This window comes from Mustelus asterias, chromosome 18, assembly GCF_964213995.1.
Source record: "Mustelus asterias chromosome 18, sMusAst1.hap1.1, whole genome shotgun sequence".
Classification (NCBI taxonomy): domain Eukaryota; kingdom Metazoa; phylum Chordata; class Chondrichthyes; order Carcharhiniformes; family Triakidae; genus Mustelus; species Mustelus asterias.
Window position 1 is genome coordinate 84,980,053 of NC_135818.1, and position 18,810 is coordinate 84,998,862.

At 42.0% G+C, this 18,810-nt stretch overlaps 1 protein-coding gene across 2 annotated transcripts in view; it reads right to left on the reverse strand.

Annotated features, from left to right (window-relative positions):
- The window catches only part of LOC144507326 (ribosomal protein S6 kinase alpha-5), a 167,604-nt gene that overhangs the window by 15,253 nt on the left and 133,541 nt on the right, over positions 1-18,810 (reverse strand). For both annotated transcript variants that reach the window (XM_078234477.1, XM_078234479.1), the window contains exons 10-13: positions 14,797-14,922; positions 14,430-14,563; positions 10,598-10,691; positions 6,021-6,191 (exon numbers count right to left, since the gene is read on the reverse strand). In XM_078234477.1, coding sequence (XP_078090603.1) covers positions 6,021-6,191; positions 10,598-10,691; positions 14,430-14,563; positions 14,797-14,922 — 525 coding nt within the window. The remainder of the gene's footprint in view (positions 1-6,020; positions 6,192-10,597; positions 10,692-14,429; positions 14,564-14,796; positions 14,923-18,810) is intronic.

Consider the following 18,810-nt stretch of genomic DNA (forward strand, 5'->3'; position numbering starts at 1 on the left):
AAGAACGTTCAAGTATTCAAAAGGAGTTAATTTAATTTCAATGGGCCTTCTGTAAAATATTACAATTAGGATAGTTAGTAAAAAGAGCTACAGATTTCTGCTAATGTTCAGAAAGATAAACAGATGGGTAAATATAAAATGCTTTCATTCATGCCTTGTCACATCAACAAATCTCAAATTGTTTTACACAACTGAATTCTTTTGGAGTAAATAACTGCTATTATGCAGGTAAACAAGACAGCCGGTCTTTACTGTAAAGACATACGACCTTAAAGTACAGACTGAAGCCATTTGATCCATTATGCCTCTTGGACAGAGCTGTCTGAGCAGTTCCACTCCCCTGCTCTATCTGTAATAGCCCTACAAAGTTATCCTTGTCAAGCATTTATCCAATCCATTTTCAGAAGCTGCAGTTGAATCTGCATGTTTTACCCTTTCAACAAGTGCATTCCAGATCACAGCTGCCCGTTGCATAAAACAAATTCTCATCTCCCCCAAGAATTGCATTCTCACTTGTCCTCAACCAATTTGATCTGTTATAATTCTATCCACAAGTATATTTTATTCAACCCAGTCTAGAACGCTTGGGCTGCCTCCTCCAGTGCTAAATTGCCCCTTGGTGTTCCGGGATGCATAAGTTAGATGGATTAGCGGGGTAAATATGTGGGGTTACAGGGATAAGGCCTAGATGGGATTGCTGTCGGTGCAGACTCGATGGACCGAATGGCCTGCTTCTCCACTGTAGGGATTCTATGATTGCCCATTCTGGTCTGGTATCACCCGCATCCGCTGTATTAGTTTCTGAGTCCAAGTCAGTGACGTAAATTAGAATCTCTAGGGTTGACAACAACAGGCCCTGAGGCACCTCACTCAGTAACTAACCCCCACAAACCTGACACAACTCATTTAATTGGCCTTTCAGCCAACTAATTAATTTACTGACCCTGAATTGGTATAGCACTGAGATTAATGAATAGCTTTTCGTGTGAGAGTGCATTGGTTGCTGATTTATTAAAGACAACACTGAAACAGTACAACCAGCGAGGTTTGTGCTGTAGGAGCTGACCTCTGCACGTCAAGTCTGGAGGTGCTCAATGATGGTGTGCTGTCAAAGACAAAAGATGCAAATTGCTTTCTCTTCACCCCACCCAGAAACAACTATCCCCACATCAAAGATCACACAACACCCCCAACCACTCCCACCCCAGGCTTATGCACAAAGAACACCGACTTAGGTAGAATAATACTGGAAATGTGGCAACTTGCTTTATTGTCGGTGATCAACAGAGTTTTACAGTAAATGACAGAGGGACAGAAAGTACAATTGTTAGTCAGGCCAATGACACAGCTATGTTAATATAGTGGAGCAAAGGTCCCCATAAAGCATTCAATTCTGGGAATACTCTTGCTGTAACAATGTGAACTATTACTAATGGCCTTGTCACACCTTTCAGCGTAAACACAAAGCATGGAGCCGTTGCATTGCAACCCCCTCTGATTACACCATCCCCGGCCATGGAATAGCATGTTGTTGCTCCATTAGGAGACTGAGAGGCCTTTAGATTTTCCTTTGCATTCAAAGAAGGATGCGACGCTTGACAACTATGGGCTGCAATCTAGCGGCCGGGCTAGCAAATCCGGCAATGGCCACTAAATCTCGAGAGGGGCCAAAAACGGGATTTGTGCCAGCGAGATTTCATTCTGGGATATTCCCTGCCCCTCACCAATGATGCAATAGGTTCAGGGCCAGGAAGGGCATGTCCTGAATAGCATACATTATAATATTAGCACCCTGACGTCCAATTCCACCTTCAACGTACCTTTCCACTCAGCCGGAGAGACGTCACGCTGGCCCGAAGCACTACTGGATTTCGGAAACGGACACGAACACCAGTCTTGATGATCATGCTGGGGGCGCACAGCTAAGTACAGCCCCCAGGTGGTGAGGGGCACTGTCACCCAGCACTGCCCCTGGCAGTGTCTGGGTGGGTCCTCTGGGAAGCCCCACTGGGGAGGGGTTTCCACTTATTTGTGGTGGAGGGGGTATGCCCTGATGCTTGTGAGGTCGGGGATGCCTGAATGCTTGTGGTCAGGGGGAGTGCACCCATGTTTGTATGGGGGAGTGCCTGATGCTTGTGGGGAGGGGTTGTCTGATGCTTGTAGGGTAAGGGGAGGGGGCGGAGGTCGCTCCGATGCTTGTGGGGGTTCTTTGTGTCCATGGGAGTGGGGTTTATTTTTTGCACAGATCGTGGCATTCTTTAAAGATGGCGCTCTGATCTCTGTGGAAGCGACCTTTTTGGCTCTATCAGGTCCCACCTGGCCAGAGGTCCACTGCAAACAACGACTCCCAATTCTCTGTACACAAAGTGCCAGACAACCTGCAGAGAAAACTCCGCTCTACAACTGGAAAGCTGCAAACCGGTTTTCTCACTGAGACTCACACTCTGACAAATTTTGGGACGATTCCAACCATAAAGAGAGCACAATACTCATGTACACTGGATTAAGTGGATTTCTACAAAACTAATGATTAGTGTGATGCAAGTAACACAGTATAGCTATATGGAGTTAAGCTCAGTGTTATAAAGCACAACATAACCTAAGCTAAAGTAACTTCAATACACTATACTCATCCCAGTAGGTTTGTTCAATAAAGGCATTCGCCAGCTAGCTCAATATCTCCTGGTGTTGCTTCCTACATCAATGTATGCAATTAAAAGAAAAATATTTATTCTAGTCACGAAATTATGGTTTATTAGGAAAGTTACGGTATTCATTCTCCCTGACCTTGAACACTATTAATAAATCCAAAGCTTCACATGCTGCTTCGGTTACAAAGAACAATTTATTTCTGTTTCTGTATAATTAGTGTTTTATACACTTTCTACAGCAAGCAGCTTTTCATGGCACAGGAGTATGAATACGTAATAGTAATTTGTTGTCACAGAATTCAGGTCAGTTATGTAGTTACTAACTGTAAAGTGCTTTGGTCTATCGTGAGGTTGTGAAAGGTGCTATAGAAATAGCATGGGGCGGCACGGCGGCACAGTGGTTAGCATTGCTGCCTCACAGCACCAAGGGCCCGGGTTTGATTCTCGGCTTGGGTCACTGTCTGTGTGGAGTCTGCACGTTCTCTGTGTCTGCATGGGTTTCCTCCGGATGCTCATGTTTCCTCCCACAGTCCAAAGATGTGCAGGTTAGGTGGATTGGCCATGCTAAATTGCCACTTAGTGACAGGGGGACTAGCTAGGGTAAATACATGGGGTTACGGGGATAGGGCCTGGGTGGGATTGTGGTCGGTGCAGACTCGATGGGCCGAATGGCCTCCTTCTGCACTGTAGGGATTCTATGATTCTGCTATGGAGAATAGAAATTTACATTGCAAATGCACATTTCCATTAAACGCAAGTTCTTTTTTTTAATGAACCAGTTGGGTTGGCTTTTTAACAATAACTAGCTTTCCTGATCACAGCTTACACCAGTTGGGATTGGAAAAGGTGGGGGAGTTCTCTGGCCATTCACGCTGAAGGGATTCTCTGGTCCCGCTAGCTGCACACCCCCTCCCGTTGGTTTCATGGCAGCATGGGGTGACATCAATGGGAAATGCCATTGCCTGTTGCCAGCGTGCCACCTCCCACCGCTGAGAAACACGTGGTTGGGGGTCAGAGAATACCCCCGGTATCCACTGAGTGTCCACTGCTGAGGCTAAGACAAAGGGGGCTGGTCCAATATAATCACATTTAGACTCCAGCATGGAGCCTCGATCCATGGACCTGGACAAGTATATTAATTGAATCAGAAAAGAGCCAGTCAAGAAAATGTTCAAATCAAATAAACTAATGTTTCTGCTTGTGCTCTGGTTGGATCAACGTTACAGACTAATATCCACATTCTGCCAGCATTGACATGGGTAGCACGAGCTAAGTCAGGCACGCTGAAAAAGTCTAAATGGAAACAATATAAAGATGGGTCTTGAAGATTGCCAGTGATGGGGCTGTGACTATTTCCTTTGGTAGCTTGTTCCATTGTGGGATTATCCTCAGGAAGGTAGATTGTCGATACACTGTTTTGGAAACAAATGGTCGTTGTAACTTGCGTGGATATCTACCTCATGTTTTGTCATTACTGGAGGACACCAGGTACATGGCGAATTAAATTTAATAGACTGGGCCGTAACTTCCGAGCTTCCCAGCTCGGAAAGGGGGGTACCCCAAAAAAATGCACTGGGGAATACCTCTCCGAACTTTACAGGGAGGCATTTGCATGGCAATATACCAGAAGTGCAAATGTCCTCTGGGCAATTGCCCTACACTGTGAATCATCTGAAAATGCAATTTAAACTGCAAACTTTGGATAATTCTGCCAGCATTACACCAACAGTTATTTAGAAAAAGTTAATCTCTTTGAAACCTGGGTGACTATTGTAAAGACGCAGACCGAACCTCCTGACAGGACTCGCCCCACACCTCTGACCCCCCCAGTGGATTCCCCACAAACACCCGACCCAATGTCAAACCAAGTAAAGAAAGAGAAATAGAAATTGAAAGGAAGGGAAAAAAGACAGAAATGAAAAGTTGGAAAAAAAAGACATTTCCATCGTCTCCAACAATTAAAGCTTGGAGAGTGAGACACAAGAACAGAGCAGATAGGATCAGGAGTAGACCACTTGGCCCATCCAGCCTGCTCTACCATTCATGGCTGATCTTGGACTTCAACTCCATTTTCACCCCCACTCCCCTTAATTCCCCAAAACACCAAATATCTGTTTAACCCCGCCTTAATTGTATTCAATGATAGGGCTTTGACAACCCTCTGGTTAGAGAATCCCAAAGATTCACAACCTGTTGACTGAAGCAATTTCTCCTCATCTAGGTCTCCAATGACTGGTCCCCTACCCTGAGACTTCAAGATTCCCTGACCAGCGGAAACAATCTCTCAACAGTCCACATTAATCTAGACTCTACCCTTACCGTAGTTAATTTTCAGTGTCAGTGAGGTTGTTTGGAATAGTTAATACATTATAAGCACCTTACAATGGGATTAGTCATCAACTGAAGCTTGGGGGAAGAGTTATGTAAGATGATTGAAGATATTTTGAAGAGTTATGTTTTGAGAGGGTTGTTTTAAGTGTAGAGATTGATGTGGCAGTATGGAGGGCTTTAGGAAGGGTGTCTGAATTGTGGGCTGTATTAATTGATGCTGGAGCATTTGGTAGGATGAGGGGGAAAGGCACATAAGGTCGGGTTCTTGGAGTAAGCGTGGGCTCAGGGCTGATGGGCATTGTCAGTTGAGTATGATGTGAATAAGTCATGAAGCGATTTATAGTATAGGACTGACACCTATCAAACGAAGTCTTTAACTTGTTCATAGTCACATAATTAGACTTGTATGCTAGACAATGCATATTAGCAATGCACAAAAATACATTTAAACTATAATCATTTGAGGAGGTTTATGGTAACAAAATAGAATTTGTGTAATTTCTCATAGTGAGGGGTCATGTAGAAGCAGCAAACTTAAAGGCCAGATACAATTAATAGTTAGTTGGTCATAAACTCAACTTTCTGGCTGTCGATGGCAAATGTATTCCACAGTAAGGAATGGGTAGAAAAATATTTCATGTAAAAATAAATTACAAATAGTCCTCTTTCTACGCTGTAACTATTCTATTATTCTATGATTCTACTAGTTAAATATTTTAGTTATATTTGGCAGTTTTAGAAGAGTGTAAGAAGTTGCTATTGTTGAGGATTCAGTAATCATAGATGCAGCCAAACTGTGCGAAAAATTAATTTTGGGTTTACTAGAAAAGTTTCACCAACTAAGATCAGAGTGGCTGCAGAAATGTCAGAAATCTGACAGGGAGCACAACACAGGAGAACAATAAATTGTAAACAATAAAAATGGGAAACAGAATGGAAAGTTAACTTAAAGACAAAAAGGCAGCGCCGACCAATGTAGGAAATCCAGACATTTGTCCCACCTTCCTTACTCTGTACTGTTTTGAACACATTCAGTACCTCAGGTTTCAAGTCTCTGTGGACAACTCCCACATCGTGCATATGGCTGACAGCAGACACCAGTTTACGCATTATGTAACTGGCTTCCGTTTCACTGAAGTGCTTCTTCTTTCGGATCCGCTCGAGCAGCTCTCCGCCTTTCAGCAGTTCCATCACTAAGAACGTGTGTAACTGAAGAAAAAGCGCAGAAAGATAAAATCAATATTAAACTTTATGCTGATCACAAGATCAGGGAAAACAGAAGTCCTTTCAGTCACTCTCAACAAATGTCTATAACATTGTCGATTTTCTCAATTTTATAGCTGGAATAATCTTGGGGGTGATTCTCCCATTCCACTGTACCAATTTTTTAGTATCTCCACATCATGGCTAATTTTTTAGCGCAGCGGGCCGGGAGAATCGCACATCGGCCGAAAGGATGATCGTGCCGCGGGATGTTGGGGGGGCAGCACTGCAGGGGTCCGGGCTGGCCAATGATTGAGCTGGCCAGCAAAAGAGAGGCTGACACTTTGGGGCCTCTGTGCATTTCAGCCTCCCCAGCATGAATAGGCCCACCCCCAGAAATCTAATGATATTCACGCTGGTGGCCTCTGCATTGCACAGAGTGTGGAAGATTCTTCTCTGCCTTCCTAGTGAAAAAAACGTGAATTACTCCAGTTTTCCTATGAACTTGACACTTAAAATGTTTGGGAAAGAATCATCCCCCCCTTGTTTCTTTTCATTTTTTCATAGTAGTTTCTTCAAGTTATTTACAAGCCTCACTTTAACATGCAAATCAAATCACTAATGCAAATATGTAAAAACACAGCCTTGATTATCTGATCCCAGAAGATCAGTGAAGTAATTTTTCCCAATTTCATGGATGGTGCTTTTGAAATGTCTTCTTTTGATCAGTTCAACATGGAGAAGCTAAAGAAACAGGATTTTCCTCCTTTGGAGAATAAGGAGACCTGAGGTGTTGAATAAAATAAATAAGCAGAAATGGTTTCTAATGGCAGAAAAATCAGTAACCAGCAGACATATAAAGATCCAAAGACAACATGGGACATTTTTTTCTTTTAAACAGCGAGTTGTTATGATCTGGAATACATTGCCTGAAAGGGTGGTGGAAACCGATTCAATAATAACTATAAAAAGGTAGCTGCATATATATTCAAAGGGGTAAAATTTATAGGACAAAGGGAAAAGAGTAGGCGAGGGGGGACTAATTAGATAACTCGTTCAAAGCACTGGCACAGGCATTGTGGGCCAAATGTCATTTTTTGTGTTGTATTTTAAATGTCACCTGCTTCAAAGAAAACCACCATAGAGCAGCTGAGAATAATGAAAGAGCAGCAGGCGCCTGAAAGGAATGTATTCTTTGCACTATTATGCACAAAATTATAAAACACACGGAAATCTGGTTTTGGATGAATTATTCCAATATGTTCGATTCTATTTTTTCATTTCTCCATCTTACAGACAACATTCCCAGCAAACATGATCCCAGGTGGGAAATCTTATCCAGGATATCTGACTGTGAAATACAGGCACATCATGAACTGAGAATTAATTAATTTATTGCTACTCAGCGTCAGGACAAAGCACAAAGGTGTGAGACTAAATGGATGACTCTTACAGAGAGCTGACACAGGCATGATGTGTCCCTCTGTGGTGTAAGTTTCTATGATTCTAGGTAGAACCTGCTTCCCCCAAAGGAAGATAGGAACAGGATGTGCAAGGGGCAGGGAACCAGCAAACGCAAACCAGGATGCTGTACTCACTTGGCAGGGGTTGCAATAATTCAGACTGAAAATACAGCTATCATGTGAGGCTTGGGAGGAGGGGCAGGGGGGGGGGGGGGGGGGGGGGAGAGAAATGGTTCTCAGGGTGAATTGCAGGAAATTACTCTTGCTTATTGAAAACGGGATTTTCACAGTAACGTTACTGCAATGTTAATGTAAGCCTACTTGTGACAATAATAAATAAACTTAAAACTTATAAACGATTGTGCATGAAGAAAAACTGCATTTTTTAACAGCATGAGGCATAAATCAAGGGCCGATGTAATGCTAAAGTGGAAATTAATAGGATTATTTGTGACAAGGTGTAGACTAGATAGAAATGAAACAAAGAAGAAAACCCTTGAAAATGTGGTTCCCTTTTAGAATTCCTGTAAATTTTCAGCTTCCAGTCACAGGCTGAACATATCAAGGACACATCATTACAATAGCTGCAGAATCTTGTCATGTGAGAGTGATGCATCTAGTACTGATATTTACTGATTTCAGGGTAGCCTTATGGAAGTCTTAAACCATTTCCTGCATCATATTGTCACAAAATGAAACAGAATAGAAGGGTAAAATTAACAAATTCTCTTATTAGATTCTTTTCTTAAACTAATTGATTTTCCAAGGTGCTGTACACAAATATTTAAGGTCAGTTTGATTTTTTAGGTAAGCACATACGGGAGACAGAGAATTATGTAAGCATTGTTAAAGGGGTAAGGTAGATGCACAAGTCTAAAAGGCAGGAGGATGACTGTACAAGGGATAAGGAAGAAAGAAGAAAGGGAGGAAGAGGAGGGAAAGTTATCACTGCTTCAGAAATCCTCAGTGTGAAGGATGGGGATTTCCATTGAAAATGCAGTTTGGGGGATGGTGCAGTGAATAGGAAATACAATTGGGGGAGGGGGTTTCCATTAAAAAGAAATGCAAAGCTGGTTAGGGGTCATCTTTAAAGGGAACTGTTGGGTAAAAGTTATCAGCAGCCAGTGAGTGAATTGGAATAGAAAGGGCACCCAGCAGTGAGGAGTAGAGGCCATAATGGAAGATGCAGCTAGTGGTGGTTGAATGAGACTTTAAGCCTGGAAGGTGAGTGGATGCTAAAAGATAGAGTCATGGGAAGTGCGAAGCAGAAGGATAAAACCGGGAGAAATAAAGAAAGAAGCTGTGGTGAAGAGTTGGTAGAGGGAGTGGTGGGTTTGAGAGTGGGGGAAGAGTATGTGGGAACAAAGAGGCATAGAGAGGGACGGTGAAAGGGGCAATCAGAAATTTCACAGCTGGGAATGGGAATAACTTATTTTATCTTTGCGAAAGAGTTACATTTCATTTTTAATCTCAATGGTAACAGTGAAGGTGCTAGTGGTTAATTTCTGTTTTGGCAGGGGAGAGAGAGAGACAGGGGATGGTTTTTCATCACTTAGTGTAGGGAATAAATCTCCATTCAGCAATATCATCTTCAGCATCTCCACTCCTGTAAAATAGCATTTATATTAGCCGAAAATCTCCTGTCTTGCTCTTCGTGGGAATCGTAGTGGGCGAGACAGAAAATTCAGCAGACCATTTAAAAGCCCTTTGAGCTCGGGCCACGCACATCGCGTCCCAAGATATTTCAGGCCAATTGTTTACTTTTGAAGAACTCTGTTGCTTTGTAGGTACATGCAAGCCATCTATTCATCGTCTCTTGAATTTCAGTGGAATTACCATTGCCAAATCCCCCACTATCAACATCCTAGGGGGTTACCATTGACCAGAAACTGAACTGGACTAGCCGTATAAATACTGTGGCTACCAAGGCTCAGAATCCTGTGGCAAGTAACTCACCTTCTGACTTCCCAAAGCCTGTCCACCATCTTCAAGGCACAAGTCAGGAGTAAAATGAAATACTCTCCACTTGCCTGGATGAGTGCAGTTACAACAACACTCACAAAGCTCGACACCATCCAGGACAAAGTAGCCTGCCTGATTGCTACCCCTTCCACAAACATTCAATCCCTCCACCACTGATGAACAGTGGCAGCCGCAAAATTCACTGCAGGAGCTCACCAAGGTTCCTTCAGCAGCACCTTTCAAACCCATGACCACTACCATCAAGAGCATTAGATACTTTGAAACACTACCATCTGGAGGCCCCGCTCCAAGTCACTCACCACCCTGACTTGGAAATATATTGCTGTCCCTTTACTGTCACTGGGTCAAAATCATGGAACTGCCTCTTTAATAGTACTGTGAATGTACCTACACCTCAGGGACTGCAGCAGTTCAAGAAGGCAGCTCGCCACCACTTTCTGAAAGGTAACTAGGGATGGGCAATAAATGCTGGCCTAGCCAGTGATGCCCACATCATGTAAATGGCTAAAAGGAATTAGGTCCCACAGACGATGATGACATAAATAGTCTGATGGTCAATTTTGCTTAGTATTGGTTGAGGAATAAATGACACTGGAAGACATTAACTGTTCCTCAAAATCTTCTATAGCCACCTAATGAAGCAGACCGCACATGGGTTTAATGCCACATCTATAGGATTAAACCATGAAAATTCGACATGTTCTCAGAAGCTAGAAATGACTTCCATTTATAGTGCCACAGCCTCTGAAAAGTCTGGAGAAATCCATATTGTTGCCTCAATGTAGCATTGCTGGCACTCGTGGTTGTAGAGCCAGTCACCCTCTCTCACCCTTTTACCACCAGGTGACACCCAACAAGTTAGCAGGATAAGAATATACTACAGTTGCTACTAGAAGGTCTAGGTGCATTTAAGAAACCATCTTTTAATGCCTGATTGTCAAGCCACACAGTATTTTTGTAGTATACCTGGTCATGATGAATATCACACAGCTTTACAATGTTGGGGTGTCCTTCACACAGCTTCAGAGCTGCAATTTCTCTTTGCGTGTTTGCTTCCATTCTGTAAAAATGTAATGAAAAAGTATTATTTGTAGAACAAACTGGAATACGAGGGATCAAACAGAGACACATAGCTCCGGGCTAGAAATATAATTTTAAAATTGTTTAATATTGAAACCAAGGTGGAATTCCCATCAATCTGCACATTCCACAGTGTAAAGATCTGTTCTAACCTGTCTTTCTGCCCACATCTCGACCCTGCCACTTCTTCTAGCCCCTCTCCACTTCTGCTCAGCCCTATTCAGTTTCAGTGGTTCCACTGATAATTATGCTTTTTTGTCATGCCCATTGTTCCCTGATAAGAGAAATAAAAGCACTGACAGGAATACATGATTACAATGTCACCTACAATTTATGGTTCATTTTCAGATCTGTGGACACGACATTCAACTAGTGGTGCTGAAAGTAATCACTGTTAATGAATTGAACTGTACACAGCCGGCTGTAACATCTGTTTTATTAACTTGTTCTGGCACCTGTGCTGAGTGCATGGGGCTGGGGTTTGATGAGAAGTGGTTTTAAGGCTTGCTGATGGCAGTGGTGTTATAACGTAACAGAGGAAGGAAATAAATCTAGTGGATTTTATTGGTAATTCTTATAAATGATGAGTTAAGTGGTAAAGTGATGTCTCAGACTTTTCTGGAGATAGGCTATTTTAGCATTTGGAAAGGGTCGTCCTCACTACAACAGCCCGATGCACTCCTCAATCCTTCCCAGAAGCCCCAAACCAGCCTCCCATCCATTGACTCTGTCTGCACTTCCCGCTGTCTCGCAAAAGCAGCCAGCATAATTAAGGACCCCACACACCCCATTCTCTCTTCCACCTTCTTCCGTCGGGAAAAAGATACAAAACCCGGAGGTCACGTACCAACCGACTCAAGAACAGCTTCTTCCCTGCTGCTGTCAGACTTTTGAATGGACCTACCTCGCATTAAGTTGATCTTTTTCTACACCCTAGCTATGACTGTAACACTACATTCTGTACTCTCTCGTTTCCTTCTATATGAACGGTATGCTTTGTCTGTATAGCGCGCAAGAAACAATACTTTTCACTCTATGCTAATACATGTGACAATAATAAATCAAATCAAATCATTTCCCCTTCCCATGGCACTCTCCAATGCAAGCACAGGCAATTCAAAACTAGCCTTTTTAACTCTCCTGCTTCTCATGTTCAATGCCCCAAATACTCGTTTCAGGTGAAATAACAATTTATTTGTACCTCTTTCAATTTAAAATATTGTATTTGCTGCTCATGGTGTGGTCTCCTCTACAGTGGGAAGGCCAAACTCAGATTAAGTGACCCTTTAGCAGAAAACCTCCATTCAACCTGTAAGCGGATCCCAAGCTTCAGGTCACCTATCACTTTCATTGTCCACCCACAATCAGTCTTACCTCTCTGACCTCAGCCTTTTGCACTGTTCCAGTGAAAATTAACATAAACCTAATGAGGAACAGTACCTCATCTTTCAATTAGGCATTTTACACCATTCCAGCATCTTCAAGGAGTGAAACTAACTCCGAGATTAATCTCTGCCCCATTATTTTTTCTTCCTGTGTTTGTACTTTGATGGTAGCTATAGGTGATGATTCTACTATTTCCATGTACACCTCTATCACACCAACTTGTGTTTGTTTACTTTTCCATTACCATCTCATTCTGTCTTGCACCATCATCCCCTTGTCCAATCTCTCTCCTGTCTCCTATCCCATCAAATACCTTTTCTCCCTGTTCTATTTTTCCTGTCAGCTTGCCTGATGAAAAATCTGTTACATCCTCAACGTTTTTCAGTTCTGACAAAAGATCGTTAACATGAAACGTTAATGGTTTCTCTCTCCTCAGCTGTCACCAGACTTGCTAAATATTTCCAGCATTCTATATTTTTATTTTAGTGATTAATATATTGTCGAATAGGCATCCCTTTTGTGATCTTTAGAGCCAAGTGAACTTCTCCAAAATGTGAAGTACAAATAACTTGTGTGATAATACTGTGCCTTTAAGGGCTTCTTCCCTGCTGCCATCAGACTTTTGAATGGACCTACTTCACATTAAGTTGATCTTTCTCTGCACCCTAGCTATGACTGTAATTTTACATTCTGCACTCCCTGCTTTCCTTCTCTATGAACGGTATGCTTTGTCTGTATAGCGCACAAGAAACCATACTTTTCACTGTATACTAATATATGTGACAATAATAAATCAAATCAAAGAAATGTATTTTAATCATGTTCCTTTCCAGGATTTTGTTGGCACCACGTTGTCTGGGACCAGTGTCCTTTATTGCTGCTGAGGCAGTATAATTGATATCATGTTGATTTTAATCTGAACTAATGCAGTGTTCTGTGGTTTAATGGTCCTTTGGGGATCGCTGAGTGGAGCTTGATTTGGGGATGATGACAGGTCAGGTGATTTGCCGGAGAACAGTTTTTTCAACAGAAAAGTCCAGGTTTTAGTTTCATTTCTCAATTGCTGCTAGAAGCTGGTGGAAGTATCTCTGTCTCTCTCCCTCTCCAGAGGCTTGCTGAAAGTTCCAGGACTGGGAAGCCTGAGAGTTTTAATCCAACATTCAAAGGACCAATTCACAGCAGGTGTTGAAAAGCTGAAAATCCACCATCACGTGAACACACTTGTTTCTATGCCAAGTCTGAAGAAGGGTGTATATATGTGGGATGATGTTTAACTTGGAACAACAGAGATAGCTAGCTGTTAGAAGTATACTGTGTTATGTTTAAATCTTGTAATTGGTAAAAGTTACGCTAATTGATTTTTAATTATATTTTAACTGTGTCCTTAAATAAACTTTCTCTGATAAAAGTTTCCTAGTGGATTACTTGAATCATACCTGGAATGAAACAACTTATGCTCACCAATGCTAAAATCAAATGTAAAAGTTAGGGACAAAGCTAACTTCATAAAACATGAAGTTTGGAGTTTCTGGCCTGGGTCTTAACACTTGTCAAATATATAAAATCTCAAATTTAGGAATTATTGTAAAGTATTTTAGACATTAGCAAGTGTATTGGCAAATGTTTAACGTCACTATTTACAACCGTGCTAGAAAACAGCTCGTATGTGAAACATTCCCACTTCTTCTGACAGAATTTTTAAAGAAACTGAGTAAAGAGCCTTCACAAGAGTATCGTGCAATAATGGGAATGAATACACAGAGACTTGGCTTCGCTTTAATAGAAAATATCTATTTTAGATTTCAAAAAAATGTCTAAAACATGATGCAAATCTCCAAATGGAAATTTATACTGCAACTGCCTCTGATATGATTGCTCTCATTTTCTCAGATGGTATGTTGAGAATAAGGGACAAATAAAGTCAATTCAATGCCCTAAGTGTATATAATTACACAAACAATTATCCTACCCATAACACTTTGAATAGAATACTTTTGTCTAATATTTGGCTACATATTGACATTTTCTGAAATTTGTTCTTCTAAATCAGTCAAATAAAATTATCCAGATAAAAGGAATATAAAATCATTTCCACTGAGGTGGAGGATATTAAAGTATTTTGTACAATGAACAATTATATGTTAACTTTGTAATAGATAATAACTGGATATGAAACTCTTTTAAAAGGTCCAGTTCCTAGTAAAAGATTAGTCCCTCTTAGGCAGCAATGGATATTCAGTCATCAACAGACCTTTCTCGTACAGGGTGCAACTAAGGATTAGTGGAAATCTTACATTGTTTTAAAAAATTAAGCATCATGGTTTGGCATTACCTTTTGCTGACAATTTTCACGGCAAACTCCTGCCCAGTTTTCTTATTTCGACATCTCCTACAGATAGAGAAACTTCCTTCTCCAAGTGGACTGTCTTTTAGATCCAGATCATAGTGTTGATAAAATGGGGAATCCTATTTGGGGGAGGAGGGGAGATGGAACTCAAACATTGTGTTAACTTAAATATCTAAATACAGACACCTTTTTAATAAATAGATGATAAATTGGAGGTATGCAGTGTTACCACCTTATTTGTATAACTAAAAGTTTTTAAAAATAAACTGACAATTGTGATACCTAAGTGCAGTTCATTTAAAATGGCCACATAATAAATAGATTCACGACAAATACTTGACATGATAAATACCTTCATCATAGCACTGCGTGCAATGGCAGTACTGCCCGGACGATCCACTCCCATATGAAGCTGAATGGGATCAGTCATCACAGCGTTACGTTTGAAGAGAATGGAGGGAGCAATGAAAGAGTAGCCCTAACAAGAAAATGATCTGAATGTTAACCATATTAACGTATAAAAGTATATAGCACAGAAGGAGGCCATTTGGGCCATCATATTTGTGCCAGCACTTTAATAGAGTAATAAAAAACTTAGCCCACTCCCTGCTCTTTTTCTATGGCCTTGTAACTCACTGGCATCAAGTGTTATCCACTTTTCTCATAAGATGCAATGATCTCTGCTCAACTATTCCCTCTAGCAAAGCATTCCATGCTCTAACAAGCCTCAGAACAAAAACATCATCCTCATGTCTCTTCTCACTCTCATAGTGACTATTTTAAATTGATGGCACTTCATCAGTAACTCCTCTAACCAGAGATAATAGTGCTCTGAATTCAGCCCCTCAAAAGATTTCATCATTTTGAAAATCTAACACCAGCAGCACAAGGACAGAAGTGGTGCAAGAAGGTCAACTAGATATTATGGGAGAGGAGACTGAGCTCAGCAGGGAGTTGGCCAGGGGACCAGAAGAATGAACATATCAGCACCAGCACCCTCACTGTAGACTGGCTGACTCTGAATATACATGAAATAGACAGCTGCGCAGACAAAGGTGGATGTTTCACTCTATCAACAGGACACAGCTGAACGTCCTTGCTAACAGCACTGAAGCTGTAATAAACACATGATTAAGCGACCATTGTCTGAACAGACATTCCATTCATCTACCACTAAAGATGATGACATTACTGATGGGATGCAATTAAACAGCTATTGTTTTGGGCCTACCTCTTTGCATCATATGTAAATAATTTACCGATGTGTGTGACTAGAAACAATTAATTTACTAGAAGTTATAAGAAATGCCCTATAAAAAAGGTTAACTGTACACAAGTGAGCAGAGCAGACTGAAGAAGCTTTAGGAATTCTCCAGGTCTCTTCTTATTGATAAGAAGGCAATAAAGGATCAATCACTCGAGAACGCTGTATCCGAATATCTTTCAAGCACCTGACAGTATGGGCAACAAATGTGTTCTTGTAACTATCAGCAGCACCCCAAGAATAAAGTTGAAAGGCCTTATTACAAAGAACAAAGAACAATACAGCACAGGAACAGGCCCTTCGGCCCTCCAAGCCTGCGCCGCTCCCTGGTCCAAACTAGACCATTCTTTTGTATCCCTCCATTCCCACTCCCTTCATGTGGCTATCTAGATAAGTCTTAAACGTTCCCAGTGTGTCCGCCCCCACCACCTTGCCCGGCAGCGCATTCCAGCCCCCACCACCCTCTGTGTAATCTACGTCCTTCTGATATCCGTGTTAAACCTCCCACCCCGCCCCCCCTCACCTTGAACCTATGATCCCTCGTGAACGTCATCACCGACCTGGGAAAAAGCTTCCCATCGTTCACCCTATCTATGCCTTTCATAATTTTATACACCTCTATTAGGTCACCCCTCATCCTCCGTCTTTCCAGTGAGAACAACCCCAGTTTACCCAATCTCTCCTCATAACTAAGACCTTCCATACCAGGCAACATCCTGGTAAACCTCCTCTGCACTCTCTCTAAAGCCTCCACGTCCTTCCGGTAGTGTGGCGACCAGAACTGGGTGCAGTATTCCAAATGCGGCCGAACCAACGTTCTATACAACTGCAACATCAGACCCCAACTTTTATACTCTATGCCCCGTCCTATAAAGGCAAGTATGCCATATGCCTTATTCACTACCTTCTCCACCTGTGATGTCACCTTCAAGGATCTGTGGACTTGCACACCCAGGTCCCTCTGCGTATCTACACCCTTTATGGTTCTGCCATTTATCGTATAGCTCCCCCCGACGTTAGTTCTACCAAAATGCATCACTTCGCATTTATCTGGATTGAACTCCATCTGCCATTTCTTTGCCCAAATTTTCAGCTTATCTATATCCGTCTGTAGCCTCTGACAATGTTCCTCACTATCTGCAAGTCCAGCCATTTTCGTGTCGTCCGCAAACTTACTGATCACCCCAGTTACACCTTCTTCCAGATCGTTTATATAAATCACGAACAGCAGAGGTCCCAATACAGAGCCCTGCGGAACACCACTGGTCACAGGCCTCCAGCCGGAAAAAGACCCTTCCACTACCACCCTCTGTCTTCTGTGACCAAGCCAGTTCTCCACCCATCTAGCCACCTCCCCCTTTGTCCCATGAGATCCAACCTTTTGCACCAACCTACCATGAGGGACTTTGTCAAACGCTTTACTAAAGTCCATATAGACGACATCCACGGCCCTTCCCTCGTCAACCATTCTAGTCACTTCTTCAAAAAACTCCACCAGGTTAGTGAGTTATTAAGTCTTTTTTTCACCTTTTCTGCTTCAATGGAAACAGTCCCAGTCTTTCCTCATAACTACAGTTTCTCATTTATGGCATAATCTTGGGAAATCTAAAGGGATGGCCAAAACTACTGACTATGTTCCAACTTTTGCCTTAATAGAAACCTGTATGAATTTACTGGCCTGAAACTTCCAACATCGGGAGCAGCAAATTACTTAAGTCACTGATGTGCCTCAGGACCCTGATGAATTCCTGATGTGCACACGTGTGGTACTTATGTGTGAAGTTTAAACTTCTGACTGCCGGTTTTACCTTGCCTGGAGTGATGAGGTGGGATGGCCATATTCACAGAGACTGGGGTGGTTTACCTATAGTGATCCAAACGCCTGCTCAGCAGCACTGCTGAGTAAATGAGTAGAATGTCAAAGCACTCCAGCGCAATGGCAACCAGGACACAGTTCAGCAACCCTCCCAACGACACTGCTCAGCAACGTCCACCCCCCTTCCCCCCACACACACACATACTCACACACACACAGCACAGTTCAGCAAACCTATCACAAAGACTGCAAGCAAAATCACTGCTTGAATAAAATGGCAACAGTAAACTCTCCACTCCCATCTCCAGCCAAATTGAAATGTGATGTGTGGTACAACTGGCATTTTTTTCGACGTACAATCGCAGAACTATGAGACTGCAACAGATTTAATTAACAAGCCTGAACCAATAAAGATAGCCATATTTTTAACACAGCAGGGATGGACTGCTAAGAAGTGAATACCACTCTAAATCTAATAGATCAGCAAAGGAGAAAAAAACCCAACAGATTTTGAAAGCATTAAACACATATTTTAAATCCCAAGTGAATGTTACATATGAACAATATGTATTCAACATTAGAGTTCAGGGTGAAAACGAGACCATTGAACAATGTGTGTCAATAGTAACACAGCTCGCAGAATCATGTGAATTCAGACAGCTAAAACATGATCTGTTTAAAGATAGATTAATCTGAGGCATAAGTGACCCTCAGCGAAAGCGAGGCTCCTGAAAGATAAAATATTGACACTAAAGAAAGTGACAGTTGTATGTCAAAATGAGAACTTGTGAATTTTCAGCTAGAGCACATGTATGGTAGAGTGGGCCAGGAGGTACATTATGCTGAGAGACATTCCAGGCCAAAAGTGTAGAGCAAGTGCAGATGAAGGGCAGGATACAAATACTGCAGAGGGCAGCATACAAAGGAAAAGAAGGATTGTCCAGCATGGGGAAAGTGGCATTTTAACTGCAAGAAGCAGAATCATTTTGCACACAAGTGTTTGGCTGGAAAGAAGCAAAACAAGCCTATGCAGATGGCCACAGGAGAGATATCAGCAGACTACTCTAATGAAGAATGATACACGATACAATGGGTTGGTTCATTCACATCTACAGAGGCAAAATGTTTGTAACTGTTACAATGATGACCACAGAGTGAAAGCATAAAGTGAACAAAAAGGTTCAGTTGGACATAGGTGTGTCACACAACAGAGCTGAACTGGAAGATTTGAAGTGAAAGATTCAAGCTGAGTTTAGACCTGTGCAAACACATGATAAACTGAAGCC